Source organism: Athene cunicularia, assembly GCF_003259725.1.
Source record: "Athene cunicularia isolate RWA chromosome Z unlocalized genomic scaffold, athCun1 chrZ_part1, whole genome shotgun sequence".
Lineage (NCBI taxonomy): Eukaryota > Metazoa > Chordata > Aves > Strigiformes > Strigidae > Athene > Athene cunicularia.
In genome coordinates this window covers 32,537,234-32,564,368 of record NW_020799142.1, presented here as the reverse complement: position 1 = coordinate 32,564,368, position 27,135 = coordinate 32,537,234, and the positions used below count along the sequence as shown (strand labels likewise).

The 27,135-nt window shown below is 46.3% G+C and overlaps 2 protein-coding genes across 6 annotated transcripts in view; one reads left to right on the top strand and one right to left on the bottom strand.

Annotated features, from left to right (window-relative positions):
* LOXHD1 (lipoxygenase homology domains 1) overlaps positions 1-12,237 on the top strand; it is a 145,813-nt gene extending 133,576 nt beyond the window's left edge. For all 4 annotated transcript variants that reach the window (XM_026865647.1, XM_026865648.1, XM_026865649.1 and 1 more), the window contains 4 exons: positions 5,949-6,119; positions 7,201-7,339; positions 8,765-8,926; positions 11,485-12,237. In XM_026865647.1, coding sequence (XP_026721448.1) covers positions 5,949-6,119; positions 7,201-7,339; positions 8,765-8,926; positions 11,485-11,965 — 953 coding nt within the window. In that variant the 3' untranslated portion in view covers positions 11,966-12,237. The remainder of the gene's footprint in view (positions 1-5,948; positions 6,120-7,200; positions 7,340-8,764; positions 8,927-11,484) is intronic.
* Positions 12,238-19,604: 7,367 nt separating this feature from the next.
* Positions 19,605-27,135, bottom strand: part of RNF165 (ring finger protein 165) — a 37,557-nt gene continuing 30,026 nt past the window's right edge. For both annotated transcript variants that reach the window (XM_026865953.1, XM_026865952.1), the window contains 5 exons: positions 25,598-25,727; positions 24,482-24,586; positions 23,851-23,946; positions 22,561-22,667; positions 19,605-21,428 (listed from right to left, as the gene is read on the bottom strand). In XM_026865953.1, coding sequence (XP_026721754.1) covers positions 21,311-21,428; positions 22,561-22,667; positions 23,851-23,946; positions 24,482-24,586; positions 25,598-25,727 — 556 coding nt within the window. In that variant the 3' untranslated portion in view covers positions 19,605-21,310. The remainder of the gene's footprint in view (positions 21,429-22,560; positions 22,668-23,850; positions 23,947-24,481; positions 24,587-25,597; positions 25,728-27,135) is intronic.

Below are 27,135 nucleotides of genomic sequence, written 5' to 3'. Positions count from 1 at the left end.
GGGGGGGGGGGGGGGGGGGGGGGGGGGGGGGGGGGGGGGGGGGGGGGTTGTCTGAGGGTAATTTATGTGTGGTTTTGACCTGAGTCAAATCCTGGACTGAACAAGTTGCATAAACAGAGGAGAGGGGGAAGGGGACCTATTTTCTAAAACTGTCCAAAGTGTTAAGCTTTTGCTTTGTCAAAGGTTGTGAGATGTTTTGCATTGCCTGTCTGCTCTGATGAGAAATGTTGTGGTGTGAACTAACATGATCCTAAAGGAGAGATATACAAAATGGATCTATTTTTATTCTGCCACTGGCTTGCTGAATGACCTTGCGTAAATCACATTCCTGTACCTCATTTTCAATTATGTAAATCAGGGAAAAAAAATTATTCACCTTCTTAAAGTGTTTTGAGATGTACTGATGCAAAACTAGATGCTATAATTTTAACACCTCACAATTATCATTCCATTTCCAGTGATCTAATATTTCTATTAGAACTCCCACCACTTTCTGGGTGATGCCTCATGTGGTGGGCTTTAGGGATGGATGGTCATCTAACCAGGCAGGGGATAAATAATGACAGAGGACATAAAGATGATGAACTGTCTTTGCAATGGTCATTACTTTATGTTTCAGAATATGTGAAAATTTAAAAAAAAAAAGAAAGAAAGAAATGCGATTAGGAAGCTGAGCAGCACTGGTTGATGGTTGTAAAAGGCTGGGCAGCAGCAATTCTTCACTGGCCCCTGAGTGGTCAATGTCCCGAGCAGGATTCCTCTTCTACTCCTATGGGAACATAAGCACTGGTAATGACAACTATTATCCTTGACTAAGCATCAACTGCTTTCAAAACCAAACCGAAGATCTGCTACAGATAGACAATGGATAGAGGGAAAAGTCAATGAATATGGCTGAAAAGAGAGGAGACAGTTTAACTTCTATGGACATCTGTGTATCCAAGCCTGGGTGTGGTTCTGCCAGCACAGATTTGTTCCCATCAGCTCTCACTTCGCCAAGAATAATTAATATTCACTAACGCAGGGTCAGGGACCAGGTGCCTCCTGAGTTGTGAACTCGCCAGGCTTGGTTCATTCTCACTCTTTTTCTCCCATCCTCCCATGTTTCTACATGTGTCAGAATAGCTTGATATTTTAGTGGTGAATGTAGGCTGGGTCAGGTGGGGGCATTTCCAAGAGGAGCAAAGGAAACTTCTGGTGCTGCAAGTTGGGCTTTTTGTTAATTGAAGCAGTAACATCATTATCTGTGTTATGTCAACTACTTCTAAAATCAGACTCGATTGCGCTCATCACTGCAGAAATGCGCAACAGGGAGGTTACAACCCAACCTGTCTGTCCAGTGTCAGGAAAGCACACACTTTTAGCATCACTGTGGAAAAAGGCAAGACGGTCCTGAGAAGACCTTGCAGGTGTCAGAGGGCCCTTTTCCCAGTTGTCAGTTTGGGCCCTTTTGGAAAGGAGGATAAATGGGACAAATAACTGCTCTTTTGGAAAAGGACATTTGGGGAAGAGAGTACATTTGCCTACGTGAGACACTAAATTATACAACTGCCAGAGTCAAGCAAGCAAAGCGATTTTGTTTTCCCCAAAGCTCTTCTCCTCCTCTAATTACATTTGAAATGTTTTGCGTGCTATTGAAAATGTCACTTCCAGCTGTGGACTATTACGGAGCCTACGCGGCACAGCCACGGGTTTTATTAGGGCAGGTTTTGCTGCTGGGGATTCAGCAAAACAGACCTGGAGTGAAGTACCTTTTGTTACAAACACTGAACACTCGTTATGTTGATAGGGGATCTTCCACAAAGGCACGGTGGTGGCCAAACTGTTTTAAAGACTGAGACCTGCATGGCTGAGCAGGAAGAGCTCAGATATGAGATATTTCTTGCCTTGTGCCCCAAAGTGGTAATGGAGACAAGTGTAGTGGTCCTGGGTTGTACTGGGGTCACTGTAGAAAAGCCCATGATGCTCTCCAAGGCATTCATGCAGTTGATTTGTTCCTGAGCCCTTGTTCTGGTACTGTTGGTCGCGGTGCCAACAGGATACAAAGCACTGGAAGTTGAGTGGTGGAGCAGCTGTGGCTTTCACGGTGGGTCAGGATCCACCTTCCACCAGCACCCAGGGAAAAGGCTGGTGAGCCATCGCTGCAGTTTCTCCTGCACAGCCAGGCTGTGTGAGCAGTGGATGGGACCTAGGAAAGTCTTTGCACCCTGCTACATTCACACCACTTTTCTGGCTCCTCTTTCCTCACCTTTCACTGATGCCGCCTCCATAAACCAGCTGGTTCTGAGGATGTGATGCCTCTGGGGTTGCATCCGTATGGGATGTGGTTTCCTTTCCTGTTGTTTCTTAGGCACTGTGATGTCTCTGGGACCACTGCTCTGCAAAAGCCACACAGGAACAGAAGGTTTGAACAGAGTAATATCCTGAAACCAGGATTTCATGAACTGAAAAGCAGTTCTGCTAACACGGTTTCTTCTCCTTCCACTGGTGTACACCCCAGCCCACTGAGCCTGCTCAGTGGAGGGAAAGTCTCACGCTTAGACTCTATACATTACTAGACTTTGCATTTTTTTTCCAAATCAATGTGCAAAGAAATTAAATGTAACTTTTCCCGGCCTGAAACAAGAGAAAAACAATACCTTGTCTGGTAAAACAGAATTGTTTTCTTTAGCCCTGAATCAATCCTTCTATTTCCATATCAGCTTTCAAATGTGGTTTAATGCTGTGGCAGTGAAACCCTTGATGTGATACCACTCCTGGCACCAGGGTGGGATGGTGCACTGCTCTGGATGTATACAGTACAGCATTCACCTGCGGTGAATTATTTCTCTTCAGAAATGAAAACCTGTATAGGATATTGGTACATCTTCCAGTTCTCCCAATCTTATTTATGTTGCTAACCATCAGGAAGGAAAACAGGAAGACCAGTTCTAGTGAGAGGGAAGAGAAATATTTCTTCTTTGAAGTGGACAGGAGGGTGCTTTGGGACAGTAGTACCTTTTTTCTAAGAGTGACCATCCAGCTTCTTGATTTGAGGTACCCTTGTGCTCTAAGGGACACCCTGTTGGTATTTGCTTTTCAGTGTCAAGCCCAGACCTTGCTCTTTAAATAGTCCAGAGCTAACAAATGCATCTTTTGCAGGGAACATCAGGAAAAGCCGAGCTTTGTGCTTGCTTTTCCCACAACTCCAACGTGTGCCGGAAAGTTAGCTCTGGCTCATCTCTCTCTGTCATAAAAGGTTTTGTCACAGCTCCTCTGGTGAGCTGCGGCTGGGACTAGGCTGGAGAAGAGGCAGGAGAGTATGTGCCTCTGATACAGTCTCTTTTCTGATACTGCTGCTTAGCACCAATCCTGTCCCACTCATGCTGTTCACTGCTGTCAACAGGACTAAGATCACCAATTTTTCTATCCCAGTCTGCAGTCATTGATCTCTCTTGCTGGAGAAGGATGGGATGTTTTCTTTCTTTCGTCCTGTACTGTTTTAACTAAAGTTTTGATGGAAACAGAGCAGCCTCCTGAATATGCTGCAGAGATGTTCATTGAACTTAAATATAAATGAGCCTGACAAAAAGATTAACAGCTGATACTGCCAACATGTTTAGAATAAATTTCCAAACAGCCCCAAAGAGCAATTCGTTCCAGTTAGAGTGTGGTGGGAGCCCTGGGGAATTTGATAAGAGCTGTCTAGGAGGCAGTAAATGGGTGAGAATCTTGGATGGTACCGCATGCCAGCCCACCCCCAAACCCCTGCTTAGTACCTTTGTCCTGCTGCTGGAGCCTGGAGGAGGTCTTGCATGTTTGGGTGGTGCATCCAAGTCCCCTGCCTGGGTGCTGCTGCGTGGTATTTGCACAGGGCTTGTGACTGGCACATGGCACTGTCCTCCCAGTTCATGAGAGACAAGGACATACTGGAGAAAGTCCAATGAAGGGCCAGAAAGATGCTTAAGGAATTGGAGCGCCTGTTGTATGAGAGGCTGAGAGAGCTGGGACTGTTCAGCTTGGACAAAAAAAGACTCAGGGGGATTTTATCAATGTATACAAACATCTGATAGGTGGAGTAAAGACGTAGCCAGACTCCTCTCCAGATCTCGGTGACAGGACAAGAGGCAATGGGCACAAATTGAAATACAGGAAATTCCATTTATTTTTTTTTTTTTTTTTTTTTTTTTTTTTTGTTCTGCACGGGTAATCAAACACTGCCACAGGTTGCCCAAAGAGGTTGTGGAGTCTCCATCCTTGGAGATATTAGAAAACTGTCTGGACATGGCCCATCTGTGTAACCTGCTTTAGCTGAGCTTGCTCTAAGCAGGGGGTTGGGATAGATGTTCTCCAGAGCTGCCTTCCAACCACAACGATTCTGCAGCTCTGTGCACCCGGAATTTAAGGGGCAAGTGGTGTCTTTGGTTGAGGTCTGTGCTTTGTAGTGGGTCATTTCCTAGCTGGAAGAAGGTTCAGGAAACCAAAGTACAAAACAGGAATGGCTGTGAGGCTGGTAGAGAACCGCCAACACATGGTGCAGAGGGTTCGCACTCCACAGCAGCAAGGTGGTTTGTTGACATAACTCAAAAAGCTGCCATCATTTTCAGGGCTAAAGAGGATTAATATTTGCAAATTAAAGAAATAGGGACATGGCAGTGAGTTCTTGAAGAGCAAGAGCCGTTTAATGTCTCTGGGATGTAAATAATAAGTCAGCAGAGATCTCTATCATGAACATAACCTTTCTTTGACTAATAACAGGACTTGTAAATAGAACTGTCAGAACCTTCCATCCCCCCAGGCTCAACAAGGTTTTTCTATTTCAACAAAGAAATCAGGAAAAAGTTCCCAAATGCCCTTTTCTTCATTTTCAAGTTGCTTTTCCAAAAAAAAAAAAAAAAAAAAAAAAAAAAAAAAAAAAAAAAAAGGAGAAAAAAAAAGTTAGGTGATTCGGTGGTTCCTTGCTGGAGCAGTCATCACTTTAATCTATCCTGTGTTCATGTCCAGCCACAGCATTAGTGAATTCACCCCAGTTGCTTGGCAAAGTCAGGGTTGCATGGGTAATTTCCTCACATTTTCTAGCCGGCGGGGCCAAAAAAGCAAGTTGTAACTTACCTTCTGACATTCAAATTCAAATATAAAGGAGTTGGGGGTAATACAGGCCACAGAGAATGACACTAAACCCTACAGCTTGGGGCCAGCTAGCACTCCCACAACATGAAGGGACCACCACAGACCATGCACAGACTGCTATGGCTTTTTTAATAGCTACAGACATGTGTGGTGGAGGGGTGGGGGTTAAGCAGAATGTGAATTCATATCTTTCTTTTGGCTTTAAGGCTTCATGTTGAACTTAAAATGGAAGGAAGAATCAGCAGCAGTTTCTGCAATAGAAGCTGCTCCATTAACTTTTGCCTCCAAACTCTCTGATTTCTGGGAGATTGCATGATTCTGGCTCTGGCAAATAGGTCTAAGGGCTTTGATTTCCCTGGGGCTTTGTAACAGTTTGTGGTCCTTAAGTCACAGCAGGTCTTCCTGGGATGGTTCCTGTGTTGGTATGTTGACAGGGGACAAGGCGTCTCCTGCTCTCCCTGCTCACTGCTGCTGCTATGGGTATTGCAGAAGCCCCAACTCCTGCAAAGTGCTGGGCAAGGACAAGCGATGGTCCCTTCACCAGAGAGCTTGAAATCTAGCTTATCCAGGACCATGGTCCAACACGCTTATGTCTGATCAAAAGCCAGCAACTCCCTCAAAAACATGGCCTGACTCTAGAAGGGGGGTCAGATTGCAGTCTTGAGCAAGTCGACATTGCTTTTGGTATCAGAACAACATCATGTTCACTGGTGACATTATCTGAAGTAAATACTAATAATTTCTAGCACCAGCAGGGTGCTACCAAGGAGAGGTATCTCATCTCCTTGCCCAACCTGTGTGAAAATATCCAAACCTTTCTTATTTTGTTGTTTTACTAGGAATCGCACCAGGTTGGCATTTGGAGTATATTGACGTGATAGACTCCGCCATGGACAAGACATTTCGCTTCCAGTGTGATCGCTGGTTGGCTAAAGGTGAAGACGATGGGCAGCTCATAAGGGAACTGGCTTGTGCCAATAATGACATCCTGGAACTGAAAGAACGGACCAGTAAGTTTAGAGTTGACTTTGTTGAGGGATCTCAGAGGCTATAGGACAACATCTCCTGCAAGATGCTCCACTAAGCATTCCTGTGCAATAGGTGTTTGTATTTGCAGGCTTTAAGGGTTGGATTAAGGTACTCTTTAGTTGAAAAGTGCAATGTTGTGATACTAAAGAAACAGATCGGGATTTATGAGAAAGAGAATTATCTTATTCTGGATTGAAACCTAAGAGAGCCTCATCTGCAGCGGGGTTCAGTCCAGAAGTAAGCCATGAGGACACAGGTTATGGCTTCGTTAGAAATAATGGGCTTGAGTCTTTGAGGTGGAAAATAAATTCAAACCTTAAAGCTTTCTCAGTAACACTGCTCCAGCTTCCTCCTTAACAAGTTCTGGGCTACTAGCTCAAACGCCACAGCTGAACATGACAGCTGAGATTAACACCCCATAGCCCTGGGTCTGCTCTAGGTAATTCTACTGAGTCAAAGGCAATTACACTGGTGTCTAATGTGGTGAGCAAGTGAGCAAGCAAGTTATTTAACCACACTGATGATATGCACAGTGCATCTTCTTCAGGAGAGTCCTGGAGAGATAATCACATTACTTCAGTGTGATTTCATTCTGCCCCTAAAAAAAAAAAACAAAAAAAAAAGCAGCCTTGTGATTGCCATTTTGGGTACTTACATACCACAAAAGCACATCCTGTTGGGTACACAGATATCCTCATTGTCCTGTTAGGAACAGTGGCACAAAAACTGTAGGATCTGGGCTGTGTTAAAAAAGGAGTGCTTAGCACAGCAGGGAGCTGCACACAGCTTGTTCAAGAGCAGCTTCATCCACTCTTGCCAGCTGATTGAGCAGTACTCATTTTTTCATGTACTTTATCCCTGCATGAACTCCAAAGCACGCAGAAGTCAAAAGTCCTACAGATTTCAGTGTGGCTCCATCCTTATTTTGCAAACGCTTTCTTGTCTGCTGTGATAAAGATTAAGAAGAGAGTTTTTAAGCAAAGTGACAGCCAAATGAAGAGACCTTTCTGGCCATCTGCTCTTCCTTTTCTTTTTAACGTGTGTGTTAATTGTGCTTTAAAGCCTATGAGATTGCCACAGTAACAAGCGACAGAGAGGATGCAGAAACAAAGGAGAACATCTGGATCATCTTAGAAGGAAAAATGGGCCGCTCGAAAGAATTCCTTATGGAAAACTCTTCCAAGAAAAGGAGATTTGAAAGGTAGTGGGACGGGATGGTGGGTAGGAGGAACTCCCCACCAGCTGTGTGTCTTCCACAAATGCCACCTCTTCTCCGGGGTGGCTTACAGAGCTGTGTTTGTGCTATGCTGTTTCTTATCCCCCTTCCAAAAGGCCTAATGACTTCTCACCCGGAGGAGGAAGACGGGAAATTGGTTTCTGATGGGCAGACACAGGGCAGGTTTAAAAATTATAAGAAAAAAGGCGTCTGGTAAAAGGAAACGTAGATGATGCATGTGTATGTGTGTCCTTTTGTATTAGGTACATACAAATGAGCTTCTGGCAAGCCCCGGGGAAGGCTGTGTGTATTTTTGAGCTGGGAGGAGCAGAAGGAAGCTGGAGGTGGTTTTAGTTCCTTTTACAGCATCTCACTGGCAGTGGGAATCAGAGAGAAAGTAAAAATAGTTGGAGGCTAAATGTTGTCGCAGTTGCTCAGATCTGACTTTCCAGATGAATCTGGGGGGTAAGGCTGAAAGATCACTGCGTGAGGAAAGCTGAATATCAGCCTCATGTGCAGATGAGCTAGAGGCACATCTATGTAACGTGGGGCAGATTCCTTCTCCCATGTGGGACCAAAGTGCTCCAGATGTGAGATGGGTTTTCTGCTTTGTTTAAGGACATAGCACTCCCTTAGCAGATGGGAATCTCTTCAAAATCATGGGCGCTGCTGATGTTTTGTTGCTTTGCAGGGAGGAAAGGTTTTTCTTGCAGCTCTGTAAAGGAAGGTGAAATTACAGCTGATGTGGACTCTACTATGAATGTCTGAGATTTCATGTGGAACATGACAGATCAGGAGGAGCTTCCTTCCAACTTTAAGCTGATGCTGTCTACACTGGAGTTAAAGACACCACTCTCCAAAGCATTAGTCACACTCCATCCTTGGAGGCAGGTTGGAATACAGACCAGTCCAAGGAGATAAACCCAGCAGATACACAGGGGACATGACAGGGAGCCAGCCAAGGGTTTGACAGAGACCAATTTTTTCTCTAAACTACTTTCAAACTGAGCTTCAGGAAGGATGGCTGAACTAGCAAATTTAAAACATCTATGGTGGGTAGATGTGTAACAGATACAGTATCTGTCAGGGATGAATGAATAAGTGCTGGAGGGAAAATTAGTCATTCTTTAGCTTTATCTATAATGAGGCAAATTGATTTTGTATGTGGAACTGCTCAAGTTTATCCTGGAAAGTCCTAGTGGCAACAATTTAAAGTGTCACCCCTAATCTGAGAATTTAAATATGGAAATTACACTTTGTGTTGAATGATTGTAGGTTAAACCAAATGACTTTAAATGAAGGCTTATCATCTGTCTTCCATACCCACGTGCAAATTACTTAATGTCCATATGAGACAAGTTGCTGTCATCCTTCAGGATACTAACTGAAACTGCTCCCTGTTTCCTCTAGGGGAGCAACAGACACATTTCAGTTTTCTTCAAAGAATGTCGGTGATATTGCAGCCATCTGTGTCGGTCACTGCCCAAAGGATGGGAAGAAGTCATCTGCGAAAGCTGATGTCTTCTGGCATGTCCAAGAGATTATCATAACGGAGATGGAGCTTTGCAACAAGTAAGTGCCTTCTCATCTGCAAGGATCCACTCCCGGAGGGCACGGGGAAGCTGAGCTGCTCTGCGTGCATCCTCCTGAAGAATTTCAGACTTAAGCAGCAGCAGAAAGTCTCCCCAAACCTTAATCCCTTTCTGAAAGCTGGGGACAAGCTATTTGGTGTGTCAGGTACAGAACATCCCTGCCTGACTTGCCTGTGCAATTTTGGGGTTGTCAGCGCGGGCGTTTTGCATGTGCAGATAAGTTTATAAACAAGCTGGCTTGGGTGAATCTCACAGCTATGAGCACAAATTAATGTCTCAGCTCGTGGAGAATACTTTGATTGAAATTTAAGGGGTTTGTAGGATGCTCTGCACAGACTGGCCTTTAGGTAAGTCTTGCAAAAGAGCTCCTAGAAAAAAGTTGAGAGTAAGACAAAACCTGAACCTCCAGTTCAGACCAGTTTGGATGCCAGATCCTTCTGGTATGGTCCAAAAGGCCCACTGGAAATGTTGCAGTCATGCAGCTCAGCTACTCTGATTTGAATATGACTGAAATCTGCCATAGCTGAAAAATGAACGTATCTGAAGAGTCCTGAGCACTCCTCAGGTGCTACATGCTTTGGTCGGAGCCTTGTCTTTGGAAGGAGTGACATAGAGAACTCAGGGAGCAGATAGCACAGGGACCACGCAGGAACCAGAGAAGATTGTCCATTTGCAGAATAAACCGCTCTTCAAAGGAAATATCCACAATGTTAATTGTGGATTTCTTTTCTTCTCCATGATATTTCCATTGCTGTTAAAATTTAACTACATGGGGTTTGTTCCAACTGAGACAACTGAGTGTTTAAGAAAAAATCCTTGAAGTGGTTTTTTTTTAGAAGCTAAGAGTCTCTCTTAGCAAATTAATCAGCCGGCAGAAGAGCCACAATAATATTTGCTGAATGAAAACTCAGTCAATTGCATACTAAAACATGTTCTTTTCTCCTGGTGGGGAAAAACCTGGAACCCTTAATGTCCAGCTGTGCAATCAAATCTGTGCTCTGAACTCGTTGGGAGAGTGCTGAAAGTGCTGAAACAGTGTGTTTTGAAAGGGCCAGAGAACTTCTCATAAAGCCCCAATTTTTTAACAGTTGTATTAAATTAAGGAGGGCGGTCAGGAGATACAGGTAAAGCCTGCAGCCTGTCATTGCACTGAAGCAGGTCTCCAGCTCTGCAGACACAGCACTTCACAGCAGTGTTTGCTCTGCAAACGATCAACTGGAGGAGATTGCACCGTGAAAGCGAGCTCTCCAGGTATTCCCAATCCTAAACATCAAAAAAGCCCTACCCAGTCAAGCCAAAGACCAAATGAGAAGAGTTATGAGATTGCTGCAGCAACAGTTTTGAATTTAACTGGGATTTTTGCCTTTTAGTAGTAGATCTTAGTATGTGGAAGGGGTGTATTTAAAAGCTTTTTCTTGCAGATATCGGGGTAGAAGGGTCATCTTTTTTCTTCTTGCCCCTCTTGAAGACTGGCATGCTGCATCATAACTCCAGACCTTGCGATATTACGTAGCCCAGGAAATAGAACTGCAGCACCAGGCAAGCCCTCCACCCCACTCCCATGCAGTTTTTCTGTTCCTGAGCCTCAGATTTTGCTCCCACCAGAACTTCTCGTTTACAAAGCTTCTTTCCAGAGAAAAGACTGCTTTAACTTTGGCTGAGGAAAACATCAAAAGGGTTGGAAGTGCTTAAGTGTTGCAAGTGCTGGAATCCCAGTGACCCTTCCTCCGGGTGTTTATTTTACGCACACGCACTGCAATCCAGCTACACTCCCTCCAGGAGGACCTGCTGCAGTTTGGTGAAGGCGGGGTGGGGAAGGCTGGGGGGTGAGGAAAAACTCATTTGGAAGTGATCTGCATCACTGGAAACGAAATACATCATTAAAAGCAGAGTGCTCCAGCCCCTGGCCGGGTGCCAGGTGCGCAGTAATTTATGGATGTGCTCTGTGCTCCCTGCACATCACCAGAGGCAGCACTGCAGAGCCAAGGGCTTTCGGCATCTGGCACCCATCATCTCCACGCTCCATGCTTTTCTTTTGCCTGCTGAGGATGGGTTGGGTGATCTAGATGAGGAAAAGTGGTGGGAGGGAATTTAAACCTTCTCCTCCCATCTTTCCCATTCCCTTTTTCCTAGTTCCTAGCCCAACCTTAACCACACCATCAGTGAGGGTAATTGCTGATCTCCCTGCTCTCACACCAGGGCTGCCTTCTCTGCAGGGCTTATTGCTCGTCCTGCCTCAGTGGGGCTGTAAGTGGACGTGCTGTCGTACAGGCAAAAGAGATGGCAAGTGCCCCACACCAACCCTCCCATGTGCAGGCTGTCTGTGGCTGCCTTGGGAGATGCTGGGTTTTCCAGTTGCAGTTGCAACGTTCCATCATGGCTGCTTCTCCAGTGAGAAACTCCAGTGCTCGCGCATCCAGGGAAAAGTACTGAAACAGCATTAACATTGGGCAATTTAGTAGCATGCTCTGTCCATAGCATTTGCCCAGTAAAGTGGCCATCTATACCATTAACACGCTGCTCATTTTCCTTCGGCAGATACTTTTTCAGGTGCAATGTGAAAATCCCTCTGCGTTACAAGAGGCGGGACTACAAAGTCTTCGAGTGTGCCAAGGTCACCGAGAGCTTTGCCAGCAAAGCCCGGAGCTTGGTGCCAGTCAAATATGAGACCATCGTGGTCACAGGCTTTGAAAAGGGTGCAGGGACCGACGCCAACGTGTTCATCACCATCTTTGGGTTGAATGGGGACTCGGGAAAGCGGGCGCTGAAGCAGAAGTTCAGGAACCTCTTTGAGCGGGGCAAAACCAACAGGTTTTACCTGGAAACACTCGACATGGGAGAGCTAAAAAAAGTCCGGATCGAGCACGACAACAGTGGTCTGGCGCCGGGCTGGCTGGTGGAGCGGGTGGAGATCACCAACTCGGCGACCGGCGTGACCACCATATTTCCCTGTGGGAAGTGGCTGGACGAAAACCGGGGTGATGGGTTAATCTGGAGGGAGCTTTTTCCTAGGTACTGAAGAGGGTAGGGCTGCAGGAGGGTTTTGGTCCTTTCTTCACGCGCGTTTTTCTCATGATACCATTTTATATTGCATTTTACTTTTTAAAACACTGCCTTTTGTATTGAGAGATTTTTAGTAGCAAGATGTGCGTCTTGAGTTAACATTTTGTAAAAGTAATACTGCTTTTTTTAAAGTGCATTTAAAATTATGAATGAAATAAACACATTTCTTGCTTATTTGTGATGAAAAGCCACAACTAGCAGAGACATAAACTATCCTTTAGCAGCTCAGATGCTATCTTCTATTTTCAGCGTCTTGTTCTGCCAGGGCTGGGAAAGCCCACTGGCCTCCACCAACTGATGGGCTCACCTTTTAGATGAGTAAAGAGAAGAGAATTAAGCTAATATATTTAAGAAAATTGAGCTTAGAGACCCCAGTTTTTCCCAGTCCTGACAGCTGTGAACACTGTCTGTATACACACCTCCAGAAGGCCCCACACTGAAGGAGATGGGCACAGCAGGGCTTTCTGCAGGGAGGTGGGAAAGGACCCATTATCCACCCAGCCACGTCTCAAGGGGTGGGATCTGGGTGGTGCGTCCTACCCGTGGGCTTTCCTGCCTCAAGCCAGACTCAGGTCTAGGGCTGAATTTGTCCAGGTCTGCCCAGAGCTGAGGTCTACAGTTACAGCAGCCAGAGCAAAAGACCTACCAGATAACCAATTTCACTGCAAGGAAGCTGTGCTAACTGCATTCAAAGCTGCCTCAAGACAATCTTACCCTATATGGACTGCATATCAACTCAGTTTCAGAGCAGCTGCTGTTTATTTTATTTTTTTTTTTCTTTTAATAAGAACTGCTGTTTTGATTTTTTCTGTGGTGGAAGAAGGGTTTCCCAGCTGCAGTAAGGTCCAGTGCTCCTGTAGATGAGCTCTTCACACTACTCACATCTCTACAGGTACCAAACAGCAAGAAAAGCTGTTTATAAATCATCGCTTCTGGAGCCCTGTCTCCCTTCCCAGGGAGCAAAGCAGCAGGACACATCCTTCAGAGGAGAAAGGGGACTGGCTGAGCTGCCACGAGAAGACGACCTTCCTCCTGGCCCACCCGTGCCCTAGGAAAGGTTGTTCCCCCTCCCAGAAGCTGGTTTTAAACAAGCATTTTGTGAGAATGGGGATCAAACGGTCAAGAGTGAGTTAAAACCGCTGAGCCCACCGACCCCATCATTCCCTGGGTTGGGAATGATGTTTCCACTTCGACATGACCTGGATGTGCCTGACCACAAGGCAGGACGGTCCCACTGCTGAATCCAGTCTGGTCATGGGCAAAGGAGGCCCCAGCAAAGGTTACCAATGCTCAGACAGGAGTTAGGGGTGTATTGCGGGTTCTGCCAATTGCTCCTGGATATCTGAAAGCTGCTGCATCCCACCAAAGACCCGCCAGGGAAGTATTACATCTTTATTTTCTGCAGCAGGCACCACCAAAGAGATGTGAGCTTATTCAGGGCTGTCTGTGGCAGCTCGCAAATAATAGCTCAGACTAATTCGTTTTAGAAAGCGTTATGGTAAGTGATGGTTTTGGAGCAGAGCAAGTTGCTTAAATGAGCCCAGTAATCAACCTCATCAATGATCAACTGCTCACTGATGGGAATAATAATAGCAGCTGTTACTGGCTGTATTCTCCCTCCTTACCACAGACTTGTGCTACTAAGCTCTGAGCAAGGACCAAGCCTGGGACTGGGAGATCGCAGGAGGGGCAGATCAGACCTCAGGAGGCCTGAAGGTGGGTGCTGAGGTCAGTAGGTGCATTGCATCCCCGGGACCCCGATGGCATAGGGCTTGGCCTCCCTGAGTGGGCAGGAGGTCTCAACGAGCAAAGACTGGAGCATTCGCTTTTGCTGCACTTGTGCAGTGTCATTGCAAAGCAGTGGTTCCCCAGTGGGTGTTCTGAAATAAAATAAGGGTCAGGCTTTTGATGTCTCTGCTTTGCCTCCCACCCCAGTCTACCAGCACTATGAAAAAACCCTCCCTATAATAGATTTGTCCCATTTTTAGGGACATTTTTAGTGTGCTGCAGTGAAGTAGAAGCCTTTCCCATTAAAATGCTTGTAGTCCCAGCATTTCCAGTTGGCTCCAGTCAGCAGAGATGTCAGAGATGCTGGTTTTACAGCATCACTGCAACGCAGCGGTTTAAGCACTGCCAGCCCCTGAGCAAATTCACTGTGACACATGTGGGACCTGTACTGCTCCATGCTTCCAGCCCTTGGGAGCAGTGAGGCGGCTCCTGGACCACACACCATCCCTCCATGGGGCGAGGAGGACAGAGAAATCCTTATCTTGCATATTGAGATGTGCTCATGTCTGGAAGTAATCACATATAGCTAGTAGCTACAGCCACGGATTGAGGTCTTGTTGAAGCAGGAATGAACATCTTTGGGGTCACCAAATCACTGCTGAGAAATGGAGTTGCAGATACCTGGGTTGCTAGCAAAACTACCTGTCATCCCTGGATGGACAGACTCAAAGCAAAAGCTCTGCTGACCTCCAGGCAATGCTGCTCTAAAAAAGACCGGTTGCTGATACAGGGTCAGCAACCTCACTGCCTCCCAGGAAGGCAACCTGGGCAAAGGATGAAAAAAACTCTGCTTTTCTCTTCTGAAGACTTCAAAAAGGCCCCTTGTTTGTGCAAAACTCAGCTCCACCCTCGCTCTCGGGAGTCATTCTGTTGCTACAACAACTAATGCTACAGAAGTATTAAGGCAAGAGTGGAGTTTTTCCAAGGGCTGGATTTGCATTAAGCTGCTAAAACGAACATGTTCTTGGTGAAGGGGAGAACTGGGGAGGAGAAAAAGCCAAAACTGTCCTAGTGTTGTGCCTTTTGCAGGGCTCATGCAATCTCTGTCTGCTGGACAGAGCATCCCAAAGCTGTATGTCTTTCCTGCTCCACCCACCACCTTTTTTTTTTTTTTTTTTTCCTCCTTATTTTTTAATTGGTGTGGTTTTAATGCATATGCCTTCATCCAAAAAAAACATGAATGTAGAAGAAAAACAAGAGCAAAGGGCAAGGATGGTGGTACTCAGTGGGAGTCTGCAAAACCAGGTTATTCCACCATCTCTGTGGGTCCCCACATTTTGGAAGCCCAATGAAATGCTGTGTTTACAAAAGCACTTGGGTGCTGCCAGTGAAAACCAGTATAAACAAGGAGTCCTTTGCGGTGTTGGATGCTAAGAGAGACCAGCTGTCTCTTGCTGCAGGACACAGAGAATTATTTGAAAACCTTAGTGTAACTGTTGTGAAACATTTTTGAGAGCATCATGTACCTACGACAATCTGATGTGCACAAAGGCAGAATAACTGAGGGATGTGACACCCATTTTATAATCTCCCCTACCCCATCAGGGGGTGTGGAGGTCCATTTTGACATAGAAAAGAGCTCCATTTAAAAAAACAACCAACAAAAATTGTATTTACTGATGGGGTTGTACAGCTCTGAGCTGCAACCTGTGGGCGAGCTGAGGAGTTAGATACTACAAAGCACAAATAAGGGCCAAGCTTCCTGACCCTGGGCAGCTGCTGCGAGAGCGAATGCTCGCAGTGAATAAAGACATTTCATCTTGTCCTTTGGTGCTACACCTTAATGGGCACAACCCCTCTCCCTCCCCAGTGCAGCCACCAGATACTGCTCGCCACGCTCGGCAGGGCTGTTATCGGTTCGCAGCGGCGTGCTTGCTGCAGCAGCTTTGAAGGAAAACCGATTGCCATCTCCTCTCTCAGCACCGTTATCCTTTCGAAGGACATCAGCAAGATCTCAGTGAGCAACTGAGATTTTCCCCAGCTGGACCAGCAGGTCATTTTTAACCGGTTTTCTGAATTTGTAAAAGCTTCCTATAATGGGAGCTTTGTATTCCCTGAATATGGTGAGTCTCTCACGCACCCTTTGCTGGATGCTGGAGGGGCTGGCAATTCCCTTTGGCTGCAGGAACCAAATCTCTATGATCAGCAGCCGCCTGTCTCCAAGGCTTATTTAGTCTAATCACATAGTCAAAGCTGGGGATTGGTCTCAGCCGTTCTGCATGAAATGCATGAGGAGGAGCAGCTGAATCGAGAGTGGGCAGGAGCAGAGACTGGCACCATTCATTGTGGGAAAAAATAAAACTGCAAGAGGACCTGTGACATGAGCTGTGCAAGATGTGAAGTTGGGTGTATGGCCCATCAGATTCTTCTGCAGGTAACAAAAGGATTGAAAATACACTCAAATATATCTGAGGGTTTTTGAGGATTTTTTTTTTTCTGCCAATAAGTTTCTCTTTCCTTAGTTATTAAACCAGAGACCCACAGGGAGGGAGATGCTTCTCCACCGGGAGGATGGAGGACCTGCTGGTACCTCTGCAGGACTTGCTAGACATATCCCACAGGCACCGTGGGTTGTGTTTAGAGGAGAATTTTCTCTTTAACAGGCAATTTTCAGCCTGGTTCTAGAAAGTGATTTTGGTACCTACTCACAAAACTGGGGTCACAGGACATTAGGCACAGTGGTGTTCTGGTATGGAATCCTCACCCCGCCTCGCTGTGAAGCTCAAGCACCCACAGCCCCGGCAAACCAGCTGGGAGAGTATTTTATATCCCAGCAGTGTCTCTTTTGCACATCAAAATCCAAAGGCAGATGAGGTGAAAGAAGAATTGACTCTGACCCAAAGATACAAGAAATGAGATGTAAATAAAGACCAAGCGATCACCCTGCCAGGTGACTTCTATGTGGCACGTGTTTATAGTTAGCAATGCAGTTTGTTTTATTAGTTATAAATAAAGTACAAAAAATCCACCAAAAGTGAATCTAAGCATTTACACAATTTCTAATGTCTTTTTATTTCTTCAATGCACTATTGCTTTAATATTAATAATAAATATTTTTCTAGCTTTCTTCTATAAAATAGTCTATGTAGCAAAATGTTGCACAGCACAACAGAACAGCAGTAGGAGTACAAAAATGTGGTGATCCTTTCACCAGCCTGGGTCATTAAAGAAGAGGATTTTTGTTCGCTCGCTCCTTGTTTTACTTATCCCTTTTACAGTGTCTTTGTGGGGGTGAACAACCGACCCCCCTCCAACACTGCACGGCTTGAAACCGCAGCTCCGGGCTACAGGGGAGGAGTGTTACAGAGCAGCAAGGAAAAAAACACGGACAGGTTTTAAACCCAGGGTAAGGCAAAGTCAACAAAGCAGAGCAGCACCCTGAAGGGACAGAAAGGAAAAAAAAAAAAAAAGAAAGAAAGGTAGAGTAATTTTGTGCCTTTCTAACCCAAAAAGGAATTGCATCCAAAGCCTTTTGTGGGGGGAGGGACGGACAGCTACTGGCTGAGCACATGCATTGAACCTCATTCTGTCCATGCGTGGCCAAGCATCTGTGCTGACCAAGAGCTATTATGGCTTAAAACTTAAAATATTATCAAAAGTGCTCTAACGCTCTTGCGAGGCTCGAGCACTTGACATCCAGAAGCCTTTCTGGACAGGGCAGTGTGTTGTGAGAGCAGCACGGCTGTGGCCGGGGATGGGGATGCTTGGCCACTGCTGCAGGAGCGGGACATCAGCTTGGGGTTGGCCTCGTCCTTGGGGACAGGAGGGCTCCAGTGCAGGTCCTAGCTCTACAGTGGATTAAAAAGCTCCAAGCTGAGGTTTCCGCCTTCACAAGGAGGGATGACACCAACTGATTAAGAATATCAGCGCTGAGGACTCCTGCTCCATGTGTGTTTCACAGCAGGGTTATAGCAAATGCTCATGGCCAGGCATTATGAAGGGATGCTGAATTGCTCCTGAGTCCATCCCAACCACTCTCAGCTAGACCAGGGGTCAGCCCTTAAAAACTGCAATTAATCCTTCAGTTTTGTTGCCTTCAAACTCAGGCTCAATTGATTGCCTCCTTCATCCTCTCTGCAGAGCCCAGCATAGAGGTGGAGAAGAGCCAGACTGAACACCAATAGGCACCAAAAATTGGAGAGAACAACCACACATGGGCTTCCTTCCTTGTTTTTTGAAGCAATTTAGAGTCTCGCACTAAGTGCACGCATTGCCCCAAGCACAGCCTTGTAGCGGAGGCCCGCCGGGTGTTATCGCAGGGTAACACATGCAGCAAGAGCAGCAACGTCACCAGCGGCATCGGGGACAGGACAGTAGCAAGAATCGACCGAAACATTTTGGTTTTGCAGAGCGCCATTAATCACCTTCAGTGCTCAAGGACGCAAGTGAAAGGATCACCAGAGTTTGATTATGAGTGCAAATAATATTCATATATATGTGCTAAACACAGTCACTATATTGCAGTTTTCCACTATGTCACAGCATACAGAATCAAAGGTTTGCATTTTAATGGAATGTATCCAAGGTAACAGCACCACAGTAATACAGTTTGTAATCACACACCCTGATTTTTTTCTCTTTTTTTTTTTTTTTTTGACAAGATAAGCATTACCCCCCACATCCCATGTTTAATTTTTTTTTTTAAAGTACCGACGCATGCAAAGCATTCCATTCCCAGAAACAATGCAAAAATGAGGTAATAGGAGTAATAAAAAAAATTAGTATTAATTTCTAAATAAATAAATTATAATTAAAAATGCAAAAAAACAACTATAAAAATAATTAAATAAGAACCCACGATATCTACAAGTTAGTCATAAATTATGATTGTTAAATATAAGGCATTTAAACTCACAAAACCCTGTAAACTATCAATGTTTTGTTCCTAGAGATTTTTTGTTGTTTCGTTTTGTTTTTAAACTCATCCTATTATCGCAACCTACTCGTACAAATTATTTAAACGCAAAGGAACCTGACACACTGATGCAATTCCAGACGCTGTAAATTCGCACGCACCTTGGGATCAGTCACTCACACGAGACCACGGGAGTTTGGTGCTTTTCTTCACCAAAGGTTTTTTTGTTTTGTTTTGTTTTGTTTTTTTTTAAAAACTGTGCTTGTTCATTAGGCAAATAGTAACACTTTCGCATAGGCTTTAAGAAAACTCGCGGTTTGGAAGCGCTCCTCTTTCCCTCCCCACCTGGTCAGGGTCCCAATTGCCCCGTTCCTCTCCCTGCTTTGTCCCCAGCTCATGCCTGGACAGACCAGGCTGGCTTACAGTGTTTTTAACTGGCAAAGCCTTGCTTTGCTTGTCCATATTGTTTGCAATATTAGTATTATTTTTAACGCTGCTTCAATCTGCTGCTGCTGGAGCAAGCCCCATAGGTACTGATGGTGCATTCCCTGACCCATGGACATCAGGGCTGGTACCACCATATCCCCCAAGAAGCCACTGCTTACGCTTTGTGGCAAATATATACTAAAATCACAGAATCACAGAACAGTTTGGGTGGGAAGGGACCTCTAAAGGCCATCTAGTCCAACCCCTGCCATGGGCAGGGACATCTTCACTAGATCAGGCTGCTCAGAGCCCCGTCCAACCTGGCCTGGAATGTTTCCAGAGATGGGGCATCCACCACCTCTCTGGGCAACCCCTGCCAGTGTTTTACCACCCTCATTGTAAAAAATGTCCTCCTTGTATCTTCTTTATATGCCACCATGTATCCCACTCCACTCCCTCCTACCTACATAGGCACTGAAATAGAGGAGCTCCTGCATCCCTGCGTCCTGTGGGAAAAAAAAAAAAAAAAAAAAATCTCTGGGGTGCCTCTGAGGTTGGTGTTTTCCAATTACAGCTCACGGGAATCCCATGATCTCTCAGATGGTAATTTACGATTGTTTCTACTTGGAGAGCATCACTCGGCTCCAGCAGAATGGATGCTCAGGGGAGCCAGAAAACATTCCCACCACATCAGCATTTTCAATATATAACGTTCATGACTAATTCTTCTTGCTCCTCTGCATCTCTCTTTTGCCTCTCTAGTATGAAAAAAAAAACCACAACAACCTTGATTTTAAATTAAAAAAAGAAAAAATAAAATTGTTTTGGTTGTGAATGTTGGTTCTCCAGTGGGTTTTCAGCTCTGTCCCTGCAGCTGGCATGCTGAGGTCTTTATTTTAGGGAGACCTTAGATCGCAACAGCTTACTCCTTTGGGGACCACCTTGTAATTCTGGTTTGAGCATTAATAAAATTAAGTTTCATTTTAATAATCATTCCATTCTGCATATGGATACATCCTGAAATGTGAATACAGACGCATGTGGGTGCAGGTGCATGTGCTTTGAGGCAGGGTCACAGCCCAGCCCTGTGAAAAAGCAGCTTCCAACCTGCCTTCCCCTCCCATGCTCAGCCGCTCGTGGCTTCAGCAGTGCCTTGTGAACATTGGGAGTTTTCACCTGTCCTGTTATCAGAGATGCTTTTGCATGGGAGAGAAGTCAGCAGCATACATCTCTCAGCACCTCTCCAGTGTTATTATATCCCCAAAAAAAAAACAGTTATAGGTGCCAACTCCAGTAACCATCATTTTGGACCACTGCTGAAGCCAACCAGCCTCATAGCTGGCAGGAGAAAGCATCATTGGACAATGGCAATCATGAAGACAACCCTTCCTTGGATTCCAACATGCCAAGCTACTTTGTTAAGATACAGAAAGCAAAGAAACAGCATCTACTCTAATATTGTTCCCCTACAGAGAGTGTCCAGCACCAGCAGATAAGCAGGAACGAAGCTTCTCCCTATTGCTTCATTCACTTCATTCACAATTTTTTTTTATTTTTTTTTTTTTAAGCTTCTCTAAATTTGCAACACACTGTAAACGCAAGGAAAGGAAGCACACACAGCTGAGGCAAAGAGCGCAACCCTTCTGACTGTAAACAGGATTTTGCTTTTTCGCCTCTTCCCCCCCCAGGGGTGGGAAAGCTTGGCCTCTTTATTCCCCTTCTGCAATGTATTAATCAGGCACCAAAATAAGGAATCTATGAAAAAATATTTGGTGCAAATTAGGTAACAGCAACATGTCCACCACAAGATGAGTAGGGCATCAAACACAACATTTCTTAAGCTAACATGCTCCAGCTGCCATCCATAGAAATAGCTAAAGGACCCCTAACATGTTTCTACGTATTCAAGAGGTATATATACAATCCTCATGAAATGCAGGATTGACAGGCCAGACTACCACAACTAATTCCTTCATGTTCAATACTAAATCTTCTGCAGCACGGGGTCTCTGAGCTCCGGGAATGCCAGCTCCCTTTCACCGGGCCCGTATCCTGCGTATGTGCAATATCTCCTATCACTAGATATTGTACTGCCACCTCCTCCTCCTCCTCCTCACTAACGTGCCTGCAGACTTTTCCTCTCAATCAAATGGCTCAGAAGGCAAAAATTTTGCTGCAAGGGTTTATGGCCATATGACCTGGTAAGGAAAATGGTGTGTCCAGCCAGTCCTTTCAGCTGTCCGAGCCGAGCTGTGTTTCAATGTCCACCCTGCAGATCGGGCACTTCTTGCTGGTGGCCAGCCACTGGTCCACGCACACTTGGTGGAAGAGATGCATACAGGGCAACCGCCTGCAGAGAGAGAAGTACCAGCACATTAAGACAGAGGAGGTCCAGGGGAATATGAAGAGCCAGAAAGCAGCAGCTGGGGCTGCTTCAAACATGGGGAAGCACCGCTGCAGTGACAGCAGTGCTGCCTAGGTCCTGCAGCCGTCCCCAGAAAAGGGCGGCAGGTCAGAGATGGTGGCCATCTGGGTTAAAAGCCTTTTAGAAAACCCCACGCCCTCATGAATTGAGCTGTCCCAGTTATTAATTACCCCGGCTGCTGCTTTTTAACCTTTCAGGAGCATTATGTTATACTCCAGACACTCTTGATTCTTCATTGCTGTGGCTCATAGCAGTCAGGTGGGTCCCCACTGCTCCTGTGTGGTTGCCTGGTGTGCCCCAGGGAATGTGGTTGCTCTTCACTAGCATCACATTTGTCACGTCTTCACTCACCCTCACGAGCCAGAGGGACCTTGAACCACAAGGACCCACAGCAAGAGGATTAGAGATTTTCTTGAAGGTTTAAGGCAATTAGAGGGTGAGGAGCAGGACCAGGTAGTGCAGCTGTATGGTAGCTCAGCACCTTGCAGTTGTTTGTCCTCATCCTCTGTCACAAGCACACCCAGCCATGAGCCTGGGGACATCTGTGAGGGATAACCGGGGCTTTGCTGTTGGCTCAGGATGGCTCCCTGTGACCGTGCTGGCAGAGTAATCTCACTTATTCTACAATAAAGCAGCTCTGTCCTGGCCACAAGCCAAACTCCCCTGGACTTCACACCCACACTCCCTTTTATTATACTTTGGTCATCTGTCAAGCTCAGACATTGACATCCCAAGCTCCAGATGGCTGTCTGAGACCTGGGACCCATCCTTCTCTGACACTTGCCACCTGGCTCATTGGCACAGCCTTGAAGCAGGTGATCCAAACCCAGGAGATACTATAAAAACTTGGCCCTCCTGCTGCCGCAGAGCCCATCCTACCTACAGCCCATACCAATATCCATCTAAATGATATTTGGTTTCCCAGACCCTGCAACAGCCCAAGTGAGATTGTCAGGACAGGAACAGGAACAATCCCACCACCACATGGCAGCATTAATCCCAATAAGCACAACTCAGATGACATCAAGAGGCAGAGGAGCAGATGGAAGGATTGTACCTGACATCTTCTCCATCTTCAAGCATGGACAGACAAATTGTGCATTTCTCGTCAGTGTCTGACTCCTCTCCATCCTCCTGCTCAGCTTTGCCCTCCTGCGGTCTTCTCTGTAGCAAGGTTAAAGACATGATTTGGTTAGGACTTGACTTTCTAATGCTCTCCCAAGCCTGGGTAGCTGCAGGAAGTCAAATAATAAGAGCTTCGTTCATCAGCCAGATCCTCCAGCTTGGGGAAGCCAGCCCAGCCAAAACAGCCAGTGAGGGGAGGATGCCACAAACACGCTGCTGGTTGGCATGTCTCCTCCTGGGGCCGGTGGCAGTAGGGCTAGTGGTAGTACCCCAAGGATCAGCCTGTCCTCTGCTCCCCTAACACAGCACCCTGACACCACCTCCATCCTCCTTGCAGTGGGGATGGCCCCATGATCCCCTTGCTGGAGGCTTCTCCTGGAGACCCCAAAGCATGTGGGACCAACTGCTGCCAGGAATGACAACCACCGTACCCCAGCGGGCTTGGCCACTGGCCCAGCCCCACACTGTGCAGTGGGGCAGTACTTAGCCTGTCAGCTCTCCCCTTTTCTCTTCCCCCTACACATCCAATCCTATTAATATGATTTTTCCAGATCCACTGGAGATGCGGTCAGAGATAAGCACAGCAAGAGTTGACTTGCTTCCAACTTGGACAATGCAATGTCCCTACTTGTTATTGCCCAGCCGGGAATGACCAACATGTGAAATTATTACACAAACAAGCACTTTTCCTGTTTTCTGATTAACACAACCCAAAAACATGGCACCAATTTCCTTACGAGCAGGAGATCAACTCCAGCAGAGGAGAGACCTCTTAAAGCGAGGGGAGGACAAGCTCCCCCACTCCACAGACCCAGCTCTCTCAAGACAGGGTTTGTGGGCAGCACTGTTTGCATGCAGAACGGGGCAGGTTTGCATGCAAGAAACCTCCTTGGTGTGTGCACTTTCTTACCACACTTGGACAGGGGAAAAATTGCACCTGCTGGGTGGGAGAATGCTGAGACCTTTTTGAAAATTTGGCCCCCGGCTTCCTAGCCTAGAAGTGAGAAACAACCAAACGAGGTCACCAGCACTTCAGCCTGGAGACCCCACAAGATAATAAAGCACCAATTCTGGATTTTACATTCCTCCCCCATTTCAGACAATACTTCAATCGATGGTGCTGGTTTTCCCACCAAAGTCGTTCTTTCTGTCCACTCCGTGCCCACAACCCTTGGCCAACTGAGAGGGGCTGGCAGTTGTGCCGCGGTTTCGGGGCACTCACCTTCTTGTACTTGTGGGGGAAGGTGAACCTCTCAATGGTGTTCTGGACAGCACCCCGGCTCACGCTGCCCAGCCTGTCCTCCAGCTGCAGCAGCTCCTGTGGCACAGGAACAGTAGCAAAGCACTGTCAGCATTGCTCCTCAGACATGAGGTCCCACCACTCCAGCCTACCTGCTGGTGAGCAAGGCTCCCTCCTGCCTTTTCCTCTGTGGAAATGTCCATCAAACCCAAATCAATCATGCTTTAATTATGAACATGAGCCCTGGCTCTTCAACCAATAACTAAGGGTTCAAGACAGAGAGCAGAGAGCTAGACATCCAATATTTCACAAATTAAGGTGGAATTTGAGCTCCATTTAACGGGCTGGGAAATAAAACCCCACAGAACTAAAGCACTTTGTTCACAGACATGAAGTGAGACAGAGCCAACCCAAGCCAGACCCAGGCACCCTGGAGTAAACCATCTTTTCCCAAACCCACTCAACCCCTTCGTCTCCCAGTTATTACTAAAATTGCTGCAAGACTGAGTGCAAAGGCCGTGCCACAAAACAGTCTTAAAAGTTTATGCCAGAGCTTGCATCGATTCCCAGAACTTAAAAAATTAATAATAGTTCCAGTCCCAGAGATACGTACCTCATAGCTCTCCCGCACAGCAGATGTGTGCCTGCTTGGGTTCAGTCCCTGAAGAGCAAGTAACTGAAGCTGAGGATAAGGGTAATTTCTGATTTCATGAACAACCTGTGAGAAGTGAGGGAGAAAAGTAAAGCCACCTGTGCTTGCACATAGAAATACCTTGTGTACCCTGATTTAAATCTAGTGTTTTAAAAATTCTAAATGAAAGAGAAGACTGGCACCTTCCCCAATGGAAGCCTTTCAATAACCAAGACCTGAGGTTTTATTAAATAGATCTCCTATAAATGATAACCAAAGGACATGAATTTCTTCTGAATAAACTACCTGTTATAACAGTTCCTGCTGCATCTATAACCCTGCAGTTCCAGACTCTCAACATGGATTACCTTAAAAAGAGATTTTATTTTATTTAGTTCTAAATGGGTGGATTTATCTTCATCCAAGCCTTGATTTTTCAAGCTTTGCTGTAGTGCACAGGTGTCAGAGTCTGACTATGGGCACGAGGAAAAAACACCCTCATGGGATTTCTGAGGATGCTTTAAGGATTAGCAGGGCTTGGCATGGCTCAGCTCCAAATACAGCACGCTGCTAGGAGAAGGGCCAGCAAATGACCCCGGTCAGCCCATCTTCTTGTCAAACGCCACCTCCACCTGTCCAAATGGTCATGCAAGACCTTTACAGATGGCATCAATGCTGATGTAGAGAGCAATGATATGATGAGGGATGGTGGTCGGGGCTGATCCCGGGAAAGGGAATCACCTACCGACAATCTGTCTGCATATGAAAAGTCCTGGGAGCCCACAGTTTGTTCCAATGTTAATAATATTATTAGTAATAACTGCTGAGTCTCTCACATCCTGCCCAGGTTTCACAGACCAGCTTGTGAGCATGGTGCTGCACGCGATGGAGTGAGTCTTTCCAGAGCAGCTGAGCTTTTCTTTCCTTTCTCGAATCCAGAGTGCAACGATGCAACATTATCTTTCAGACACTCCCTCCCACGGCCGGAGATAAGTGGGATTTGCAGAAGACAGGTGATAGAAAGATAGCAGCCTTTATTTTGACTGCCTTCTGGCAGACAATGCATAAAACATTTCTCGGTAAAAGTATTTCACTTACCATCTGTGTTGAGGATGTGCTTCTGGCGAAATGGTGCATCCGAGGTGTAGCTAAGTAATGCTGATAGGGCTGAGGGACAGGTCGGACCTGGAACTGGGCGTGAGTCAGTCCCGCATCAACACTGAGGTCCCTGTGGGCATGAGGATGAAGATACAGCTTTGACTGCATGGTTTTGTTGCATGGCCTCCAGCAAGTCCGATCATGCTCGTGGCAGAGGAGGGCAACCTCCGCTGGTGGGCTCTGGGCTGCTGTGGGTTCCTCAGGCTGGGTGATGCCACAACTTGGAAGGGAGTTTTGTCCAATTTTGGCAATCTCACGCCAGACCAGCATGAAGGAGTGAGGGGTTGTTTTTATGCCAGTTAGCGTTTGTGTTAACCAGGGTGAAGACCCGCACAGATACAGCCTGGTAATTTCAGAGCAAGAGCATTTTGGTGGCTGTGATTAATACCCAAGCTTCGTAACCCAAGCCAGGCTAGATCCTCCCTGTACTGCCATCACTGCAAACAATTACATTTTGCCTTGAATGTATTGTATGAATAATTACTCTGGAGACACACTGATGAACCATTTTGGGTAGTTGTTAGGAGCCAGCTAGGCACTGTCCAGGGGCTTTTAGATGTGTCTGCATTCTTCTTGGATGTCTCCTAGCCCAGGTCATGGTAGGACTCGGGGAGACAAGGGAGACTGCACCTCACCTGAATCCAGCCTCAGGGAACTCCAGAACTGCAGTTTGTGAAGAAAATATAAAGGTTTTAAGAAATTTCTGGACAAGACTGCTGTAGGAAAGCACATCACACAACCAGTGGGCAAATGCCAATGAAGCAGGACATCCCTGATGGTCCCACTTGCCTGCACGCAGCCTGGCCCAAGCAAACAGAGACGGGGCTCAGCTTTCCTCCAGAAAAATCACCCAGCTCAATACCAGGACTTGGCATAACCAAGATCCCAGCAAATGCCGCAGCTCTGCCTGATACAATGTGCAGAGACAAACACCAACCCCATGCCCACGCCGTGTGGAGAGGGTGGGAGGAGACCTAGAGCAGCATTTCCATCTATAATCCAATTAGCTGATCCCTTGTCTCTCCAGCCAGAGATGGAGATGCTACACTCTTAGCAGACAAGTGGTTTGAACATTATTTACTTTATCATAATTACAAAAGCCAGTGGTCTAATAGCCATTGTCTTCACATTTGCCAAAGGAAAGCTAATTAGAGCACAGGGGTGGCTTCTTGTTACAGCATCAAACCTCCCTTCCCCTGCACAGAGGTCTGCAGCAGTGAGCACCACAGCTTGTTAGGAGCAACCCAGGCGTGTCCTCCGGCAGCTGTGAAACGACTTTTGCCCAACGTCAAATAACAAGCATAAGGGGACAGTAAATGCAGAAATCTTTCACCCAGAACAGCCTGTGCACCAGGCAGCAGCACCAGTGCTCTCATACCCCCTAATAAGACACTCTGCACCAAGTTGAAGCAAAGAGAGGGACTATCTTTGCTGGCCCTGTGCTAGCCATGTGCTAGACAAACAAAACCTGGCAGAGG